Consider the following 10,456-nt stretch of genomic DNA (forward strand, 5'->3'; position numbering starts at 1 on the left):
ATTGATGATCTTTGATGAGATTTTTTTTAATTATATTTTTCTATTCAAAATGCTCCAGTGACTTAATTTATTCATTTGGTTTTGTAGATGTAGAAACTTTTTATTAGTTGCTATGAATAATCGTCATTTTAATTCTTAATATGTAAATTAGTTGAAAGAATGAAAATTATATTTTTTCTTTGAATGCATAAGAAATACAATAATTATATCTTAAGCATAACTTAATGATAAATTAATTTTTAAACTTTACATTTTAATATCAAATTCATCATAAAATCATATTTTTTATCACCAAATATTAGACTATAATTTAATATCAAATTGGTTTTTAAACATTAAAACTTGTTGAAAAAATAAAGAATACAATTTAATATGAAATTTGTTTTATCAAGTTCTTATACTTATAAATATCTTCTCTAAAAAAAATACTTACAAATATCTTCTTTTTATTTTTTACATATAATTTAAGCATGACCATGGGAGCGGTTGAGGGTATTTTTTCTTATCCGGCCTCTGCTCTCAAAAATCAATGGGACCATAAATTTATCCACGCTTGACGGGTCGATTTCCCTTACCTCACCCTGAAATACACTTAAAAATTTAATTATAAACAATAATCATGATATAAAAAGGGCAAATATTTGCCCTCATCCCTGAAAATTCATGGAAATATTTGTTAATTTTTTTAATTATAAACAACAATCATAGCATAAATACAATTTTGAACAACAATGACATAAATTAAAGTGATAATTGTGAATACCAATCACAACATAAAACATATAATTATCAATAACAAACAATTAACCTAAGTTTCAAACATTCCAAATAAGTTTCAAACATCCCACACAAGATTCAAACAAGTCTCAAATGTATGTAAATAGAATAAAATTCCAACATTAGATGTAGTGTTCATTCCTCCAAAATAAAATTAGCTACACTCCTAATTCTTCAATCATTGGATGTAGTATTCATTCCTCTAAGTGGGTAGTAAAGGCACTTCCCATCATATCACTTGCATGATCACCTATACAAAAGCAGAGGACATCATGGAATTGGAAGATCAATAAAAAAACATCATCTCAAATAAGCCTAAACTAAGATTCAGAGTTGATAGTTGTGTGGTGGGCTAGTGGTGGCATGCAAGAACCAGGGTGAGCGGCATCGTGACGGGAAGCGAGACGACGGTACCAATGCGGTGTGTCGTGTGTGGTGGTGGTCAGCGAGTGGCAGACGATGGTTTGTGACCGTGAGAAGGAATGAGTGAAGTGAAGGTTTCATGTCGTGAGTGAGTGAGGTGAGAGAAAAGGTAGATGGGTACTCATAATCAAAATGAGAGTGAAAAGTGAAATTATGATTTCGTTCTTATTATAAAGGATACTTTTGTAATTTAATAGGAGCGGGGTATCAACAATACCAAAACCGCCCCCTACCCCCAAATTTAAGATGCAGGGAAAACTCAAATTCGAATCCAATCAACTCGATCTTTTCATGTCAAATTGGGACGGGGTTGGACGGGGTGTCCATGAGTGTAGGTCCCGTTGTCATGCCTAGTATAATTTATGCATGGGAAAACATAAAATAGTCTATTTAATATATATATATATATATATATATATATATATATATATATATATTAAATATTATAATTTATTAAAGTAAGTTATCAAAATTTCACTTAGAAACTATATGTTTACATATTTATTAACATTTAAATAAGAAAAAATATAAAATAATTAACCTAACTCTAAAATCATTAAAGATATGAGTTTAGTTTTATTCATAACAATAATGTGACTAATTTCACACTTATATAATTTCTCACTCATATAATTAATATGAAGGGGGGGAGAGAAAAAATATGATAAAAAATATTTTTTATTTTTAAATCTATTTTTTACGAAAAGTATAAATTCAAAAAGAATTTAAAAATAATAAATATGAATATATAATACAATATAATTATTAAATTTATCTATTTATTTTATTTATTATTGATATAATGTTAATATGTAATAATTTTTAAATGCGTTTATTATCAATATTTAAATTTATTGAAATAGTGTACTTTTTATTATATATATAATTGTTAATTATTTTAAATAATTTTAAAGATATTAATTTTATTTGTGATATTATTAAAAATTTAAATTAACTAATCTCATTACATCATAAATTGAACACTCTCATTTAATATAATTAAAATTATATAACATTATTGTTATTGATCAGCAGTAAACAATGCTAGTAAAATCAAACGATGACTTAGAGATTACAAATATTTTTAATTGGAATAGTTTTGTTTAAACTAATAGGATTATTATGAGTAACCCTACTCTTCATTTGAATATTTAACATAATCACATACTCAAGATTACTTATTAAACTAGAATAATCTTAGCCATCATATATTAAAATTAATAAAATAACTACAATAACTATTTAACGTGCAGAAACTAGCATAACCTTAGCCAACATATATTAAAATAACTATAATAACTATTTAACTTGTAGATCATGTAGCAGTAAGTTGTTGTTCTGACCAATAATAGTCTCTAGAAACATATTATACTGATCAGCTTGATTCACATTTGTCAAATGCCAAAAAACGTAATGTCTGGATATTGGTTCTCATAGAAAAATGTCGCCTAAGATAAATGTTAGCATCCTTATGGTCTAGAATATATATATATATATATATATATATATATATATTAGTTTTTATGATAAAATAAGAGATTAAGATCCTAAAAAACTATTTCAAGAGATGAAAATGGTGTCCCTACTTACATATTTTATTTTTAGTCAATATAAAACTTAAATTTTCTTCAATACATTCTTACACCCAACAATGCTATAATTTTGACACAATTTTGACACATGAATAAAATGATAGATGACCCTTTTAATTGATCTATAATAAACTCTGCCATCTTAAAGTGTGAAACTTAAATTTTTCTCAATATCACTTGTTGAATTATTTATTTCATATATATCATGTTTCTTTAGGTAGTGCATATTGAGCTCATTACTTGGATATTCTGCCTGCAAGAGAAATCGATCCCCCGATTGGTTGGAGTTTGGTTAAAAAAACGAATGGAAGAGATAGAGTGGTTCACAACAATATTATGCGTTAATTGTCACCAATTGCTTTAGTGCTGAACAAGTTGTAACCACGATCAAAAAAGTTATTTATCCTACCGCAACCACGCGTTTCTTTCTTCTAGATAATGTTTATTGAAAGCAAATAAATGGCCCATTCTTTTAGGGTGTGTTTGGTTTTGAAGATGAGAGAAAATATGTACTTTATTTTTAGAATTCAAACCTTTTACCTCCTACTTTAATTAAAAAATTTCTTTTATATTTACACCTTTATTTCCATCATCTAAACCAAACACACTCTGATAGGCTTAACTGTCAAAATACTTTGTAGTTGACACTATGACACTCGTAGCTTCTAAGGTTATTCTATGAGAATGATGTGGGGAGCTTCATCCTAATACAACTAAAAATAACATCTTATTATCAATTGTGAAGATTACCGTAATAAAGAAAGATAAATGAAAAACCAAGAAAAAAGAATTATAAAAAAAAATGAAACAGCATTATAGACTATAGTGCTTAAATAATATAAAACATAATAGTAGTTACTATTAAGAGGACCTTGAGGAAATATAGCGAATACAGATAGATACTACATAGAAAAAGCACCTATGAGGCTATTACATTCCGTTAAATACATTCATTGATGATGAAAAGTAAAAGATTTTTTTTTCCTCAAGAGATTCACACTTAAATGACAAGAACCAAATGTGCAAATCTCTTGTTAATAAGAAGTGATTAATTCGATCTGTACAGGGATATACAAAAGAGCTAACTAGATAGATACAATTTAGCATCTCAACTTCACCACCAACCCACAATTAACACAGGGCTGGATACTTCTGGCAGCAAAAGTGGGAAGCAAGTACTGCGACTCTATATATAATTCGAACTCAATTAGCCTCTGATTGGGTTTGGGCTTGGGCTTTTATGTGACTAACTTGGAAGTGGAGAGGAATATAGCTCTATCCATCCAAGACAACAGCATACATTAAAATCTGTTCTGTTGCAATCACTTACCTTATGTGAGAGTCGTATGTGTCAAAAAGGGAGTCTGGAACAATCAGAGGCAACTTATCTATGTACATGAAAAGCCTTCTGAGATTCTCCCTAGTCACTGTTGCCATGTCTACCACATCCCTTCTATCAGTGAATACCCAGAGATCGCCTGAGTTTACTCTCTTGAGACTGTCACGGCAAAATGGGCATGATTGTGATATCGTTCGCCTGCAAAAATTATCAAATGCACTTCAACCTTCAACTAAACAAAAGTAAATACTTGGAGCACATGCTGGGTGGGAGGTATGAGAGCAATTTAAAACTTCATATACTAGGATATCAAAATGCACCATGGTGGGTGGTGCTATAGCCAACACTCCCTTTCATAATGAGGGATCACCACCCCTGTTCCCCGTTAAAAAAGAAAGATAAGAAAAGCAAGATTGTGGGAGGGAACTAAATGTACACCAAAACAATGACATATAGATGACTGTCTTGATTCAAACCAGCAATCAGACACAGAAACTGGTAGGATTGAAAAGCATCCACCAAAAGGTCTTTGTTTCAAATCCTCCAGATGGTTCTTTGTTTTAAGGTTAGGTCATTTGTAAGTACCACTGTAAGCCGGCAGCCTATTAGCTGTAGCTGATAGGCATATTAGCTCATTAGACACATGAGCACAGGTTTTTGGTTCATCAAGAACCTGGAAACAAGTCTTCTACCCAGTCAGAAATGTATCATTAAAAAAAACTTCGTACCCCATTGCCCAGAGGCTCTTCGCTATGCGAAGGTATGAGGGAGGGATGTTGTACGCAGTCTTACCCTTGCATATGCAAAGAGGCTGTTTCCGGATTCGAACCCATGACCAACAAGTCACCAAGGCACAACTTTACCGCTGCACCAGGGCTCGCCCTCCAGAAATGTATCATTGAAGTGAAATAATGAATAGTCGAAGAAGGGGAGCCAAAAAAACATGCCCTTTTCATCCACAAGTAGAAAATTAATGTGTCACACAATCATCCAATTAGAGACAGTGAATGATCAACCCCTTCAACCACAATTCAATCTAAAAGACCACAGTCTGGCTTCATAGCCCTATACTTCCATTCTCATTCACTTTCAATTTACACATGAAACTACAAATAATCCATAATAGTTCCTTAGGAAACCAGCAATACAAATTCTCTTTTAGTCACTACATTACTCTTTCTCCTTTTTTTTTTTTTTTGATAAGCAGAATTTCATTAATTAAGAATGTATGAGTTGAGCAAAAGAAGTACCCAAACTAAGTCACTACATTACTAAAGTAGTACTGCATTAATTAAAGATCAATTTCATTCCTCCAAGTTAAGAAGACCATTTATGCTTGCACATTCCTCAAATATAAGAACAACAGACTTCATAAAAGGGTTGAATATAGAGGGTAACTGGACCATGTCATTCAAAACCTGAATATTCAAGGAATGAAAACACATCAAATCCAGAAATACAATCAACTTTTTAAGCCTTACAAACTCCAGCCTGTCAAACAAGACTCAAATGCTAAGATCAGAATATAAAATGATTCCAAGTGCTAATCAGCCAAGAGACATTCAGGAGACATTCAAGATACTTCCTTCTAGCAATTACTTGTGCTAGTCATATTAGTTCTAATCGATTTCTTCTCATCAATTCTTTTACCCCCCCTATACTGGTTTTGTTTTAGTACATTGAATATTCGCAGTCAAGCAGCAATAACAAGCAACAACCCATACCTTCATATGCATGGTGCCGATGCTGCAAGCACACCTGCAATCAAGCACAGGATTCTAAAACCAGCTCATGTGTAGTGAGACTCATAATTTCCACCATTTACAGCCTCCATTAGCAAAAGTCATTTTGCTTTACAAGGTTATAAACAATTATGACCCAAACAAACTGAACAGGATTCTAAGAAGGCTGAATGGAATACAGTTTATTATTACTGAAATACTGTAGTCATTTTGATATTTAGTAGTGACTGTATCTATAATGCATTAAATCAGCAAAAATAATTCTTTTTAAAAAAATTAAACAAAGTTGATTGTTAGGGAAAACAAAGCATCAAACCTGTAGTAGAAACAAGTCAAACAATCACACATCTTCTTGCTTGTAAAAGAAAAGGGAGTGTCATATAAGTAAAACACACACGCACAGAGGGGGAGAGAGAGAGTTGAGGAGGTAGGGGGAGTACCATTCTCTGTAACATTTCAAGCACATGGCATGATTGCAGTTGGGAAGCACAATCTTACTATTCATGTCCATGCATATTCCACATTCATCTTCTCTTTCAATGTCTATGTCAGAAGACTGCCTATACTCCTCATCATCTCTTCTACGGTACCTCTCCATGCACACAACCTTTTGCTTCTTATCCTCGGTATCAGTGACACCTTTTTCAAGTTGCAATAAAGAGGGATATATGACAGCTGCTCAAAGCATAAATTCAACGCGTCAGCAACCAACAAAAGCTAAAATGCAAACTACTCAAACTTGGTTTAAAAAAACAAGAGCAGATATACCATAGAATTCTCTAATACTTGCTTTTCTTTCATGTGTAGACATGGTGGTTGTCCCATCCACATAGACCTACAACATGAGGCAAATTCTTCATCTTCTTTAAGTCTCACATTTCAATATCCAAACCTAAAAATGAAAACAACTTACCTTGTAAATTAGGATTCTTAACAGTCCAAGGGCTCCAGCAAGATGACAATCTGTCCATTGCACCAAGAAAAGAAACAGGTGTGCAGCTGGACTGTATGACATTCTCATCTGAAGGCATGCACCATCATACTCCCTTGGAAAATCTGAAGCCCTGCACATCCCAATTACACATGATCAACAACTGTGATATTTGATGATAATTTGACATAATTAAAAAAAGGATCTTACTAACGAGTATTTTTAGGACATTGGTGGTTAATAAACTAAAAGTAAAAAATACATTTTAGAAATCATAAAACGTAAAAAATAAGTTATGGAAAATGTAATTTTACACATCCCAATAAAAAAATTTCTCATTTTAGTTCCTTAACCAATGCCCTAAGGGCACTGGTTAGCATTTTCCTTAAGAAAAAACCTTAGAATTATCATTGCATTGCAATATTTACAAAGGACACCATTATGTAGTAGCTTGTTACTTCTCTAAAGATATTTCACTACAAGCACATATCAAACACTAAATGTCACAGAACAATGGAATGCTATGAAGCCTGTCACGGTAGCAGGCAAATGATAGACATAACGCAATAACACTCAGAGATTAAGAAGCCACAATTTGACATCAAAATCATCATATCATGCAACAATTTTTTTTCAGGGAATTCAACCCCCTAAACGTTTTGACAATTTCACACACAAAAATTTCCCCACACCAGGGAGGCAGACACAGTGAAACATAAGAATAATCAACACTGAAAATCAATTTAAGCATGAGATTTTGTCAGTAAATTAAATGCACCCTATTTATGAAGGAAAAATTCAAGGAAGAACACTGACCAGAGTTCAGAGGAAAAAGCAAATAAATGCAAAAAAAAAAAAAAAAAAAACAGGGGCTAAACCTCAGAAGAAAATCATAATACCCAGAAGAACCTCACTTTGCAATCACCAACCCTTAACCCCCAAGAGAAAAAAAAAGATTTTTTTCAAAAAAAAATAAAGGAAGAGTAAGAGTCATTGACAGGCCACCAACCTTCTGCAACAGTGATCATCACCCTTTACATTCACAAAAAATAAATAAAAAATAAAAATATAGCAGAGGAAGGATCATGAAAGCAAAAACAAAAAAACAAAAACCCACAGGGTATTGGCGTGCTGGATATCAGCTTCAAGGACTTTCAAGGAGTCCTTGAAAGACTTGCGCATGGAAGCTACGTACATCTCACCGATCACACACGATGAAAGAGAATTTTCTCAATGGAAGAAGAAGAGGAGAGAAAATGGGTGGTTGAATAATGATACCCCAAAAACCCAGAGCTACTATAATATTTCTCGCTCTAGTTTGTGTGAGAGAGAGAGTCACACACAGTGAGGAGAGAAGAGAAAGGAGAGAGAAAGAGAGTGCTTCGTGTTGCTTCTATGCTGTTCTTGAAAGCCAAGCCGGTGAGCTTGTCAGGACACGCGTACGCACCAGCATCCTCTCCCTTCCATTAATATTAATAATAAATAATAAATATATAAAATAATATATACTCACTTCATGTCTAAATATAAGATTTTTTAATTAAATCATATAATAAGAAAAAAATAATTAATTTAATTAATAGTATTAAATTTATTAAAAAAATATTTTTTAAAATTATTAGGACTTATCCTCTTTCTATTTTACTTAATTATTTTCTATCTAATTAATTATTATATATTTGTCTTATTCTTTCATTTTTATAAAATAAAAAATCTATTTATCTTTTTAATTCATAATATTTATATAAAATAATTAAATATATTTTGATAAAAAAAATAGTTAATACAAAATAGAATTGGAAAAAAATCTTATAAAAAATAACAAACAAATTTATATATATATAAAAAAAGAGGATAATGCGTATGCATTATGTAGAACACTTTATCTAAAGAATTAAAATTTATTTTAATAAATTTTACACTTCAAAGAAAAATAATTTTTGTCTATTTATTGAGAATAGTCCTTATAAAAAATATCAATCTATCTTTTATTGGATTGGATTAAAAATATTCAACCATCATGCTAATATTTTTGTTAAATATTGAATTTTATTTAACAAATAATTGAAATAAACCAAATATCGGATAAAATCATAAAAAATAAATAAAAAATCTTAAAATAACCAGAAAAAATGTAATTAAACCTAAAAACAATGTAGTAGTATAAAATATTGCGGTAGTGTTATTTAGTATTGTATGAAAAAAATAGAGTCTAGTAGTTAATTATTAAGTTGTTTAGTATCGAATAATTACTAGATTCTTAAAGAAATGTAGATAATTTATTATTATAATTAATTGTTATTAATGTTTTTAAAAAAATTAATGATAAACGCATTAATGATTACTTAAGTGTGATTTTCGGTAAAATCATTAATTCTTTCATCTCATTATAATTATATGGGTGCCGTTAACATGTGCCCTTAGGGCACATGTTAATGTGTAATAAATGATGGTTGGTCCCCACTTATTATACTTTGAAAAAAACAGCATCATAAATATGTCTCATAAAAAATTTAAAGACAAAATTACCCTCAACTATATGACACACATAGTGTGCTTTTGAACTTCCTACTTTAAATACACGCGCCTCAAAATTGCTAAACTGAAAAGTTTCTTTTTTTCTGACTTTTTTGTCTCTTTACTGAGTATGAAGCACCTGCGTAGCATTTTTTGCAAAATAAAAGTATTTTTTCATCCCTTCATTAACATTGCTGGAATTTTTTAATTTAAATAAATAATAAAAACTAATTCAAAATATATTAGCAATTCAAATGAAATAATACCATTCCAATACAAAAAATATCCAAAAAGAGGTTCAAATGTTTAATTAAAATAAAAAACTCATAAAAAAATTAAAAGCACACTTTTTTATATTTATTTGACTGAAGTTAATTTTCTCTTTGTCCAAAATAAAATAGGTGGGACCATGAGCCATTTATTACTCCTTAACATGTGCCCTTAGGGCACATGTTAACATTGCCCTAATTATATTTCAAGTTAATTTTACGTATATTAACAAAAATTAATAAATAAATAATAAAAAATTACAATTTCATAAAATTAATATTATCATCAATAATTTATTTTTTATTTTAAATTAATTTTTTACATAATAATCATTATGAAATAAAGGGAGTATTATATTTATTGGGTGTAATAATGTGAATGGGAGAAAGAAAGGAGTGAATAAAGTTGGAGGAATGAGAGTGTGGGAGGATGTGATGTGATGAACGAATGAATGAATGACGCCCTTATCCAAAATTGCACGCTCTTTCTCTCTCTTTCATTGTTTGCCACTTTACCTTTTATGATTTTGGTAGCTAGCTTTGCCTCCACGCTCTTTCACGCAAAATTCCCTTTTCTTTTGGGGCTTTGTGCATTTGTTTTTAAGTTAATTGGAATGTCAAGATAATGCAAATGCATTTTTATACTCCAATTCAACTATAAATTATAGCAATATAAGTTTAATTTAATTGGTAAAAAACGAAATCATATTTTAAAAAACATATATTCAATTCTCTTTTTAGATATGATAATCTTATTAATAGATAATAAATAATTTATGAGTATTTTTATAAGTTTCTGAAATTCAATTCACCTAAAATTGAAAAATAGATTAATTATATAATTATTAATTATTAATTTTTATAAT

At 30.3% G+C, this 10,456-nt stretch overlaps 1 protein-coding gene across 3 annotated transcripts; it reads right to left on the reverse strand.

Annotated features, from left to right (window-relative positions):
- Positions 1 to 3,621: 3,621 nt before the first annotated feature.
- Positions 3,622 to 8,198, reverse strand: LOC114377054 (E3 ubiquitin-protein ligase AIRP2-like). Of its 3 annotated transcripts, XM_028335431.1 has the most exons (6): positions 7,922 to 8,198; positions 6,787 to 6,937; positions 6,642 to 6,708; positions 6,314 to 6,548; positions 5,856 to 5,889; positions 4,145 to 4,329 (listed from the first exon to the last, which is right to left on the reverse strand). In XM_028335431.1, exons 1-6 carry the CDS (start codon positions 7,999 to 8,001, stop codon positions 4,294 to 4,296), a joined length of 603 nt encoding a protein of 200 aa, XP_028191232.1. In that variant the 5' UTR covers positions 8,002 to 8,198; the 3' UTR covers positions 4,145 to 4,293. The 3 variants fall into 3 exon arrangements, with proteins under 3 accessions (XP_028191231.1, XP_028191233.1, XP_028191232.1); XM_028335430.1 differs by lacking the exon at positions 5,856 to 5,889 and having other exon boundaries at positions 3,622 to 4,329; positions 7,922 to 8,195; XM_028335432.1 differs by lacking the exons at positions 5,856 to 5,889; positions 6,642 to 6,708; positions 7,922 to 8,198 and having other exon boundaries at positions 3,622 to 4,329; positions 6,787 to 6,906.
- Between the last annotated feature and the right edge of the window lie 2,258 nt (positions 8,199 to 10,456).

The sequence above is a fragment of the Glycine soja genome, chromosome 11, assembly GCF_004193775.1.
Source record: "Glycine soja cultivar W05 chromosome 11, ASM419377v2, whole genome shotgun sequence".
Classification (NCBI taxonomy): Eukaryota; Viridiplantae; Streptophyta; class Magnoliopsida; order Fabales; family Fabaceae; genus Glycine; species Glycine soja.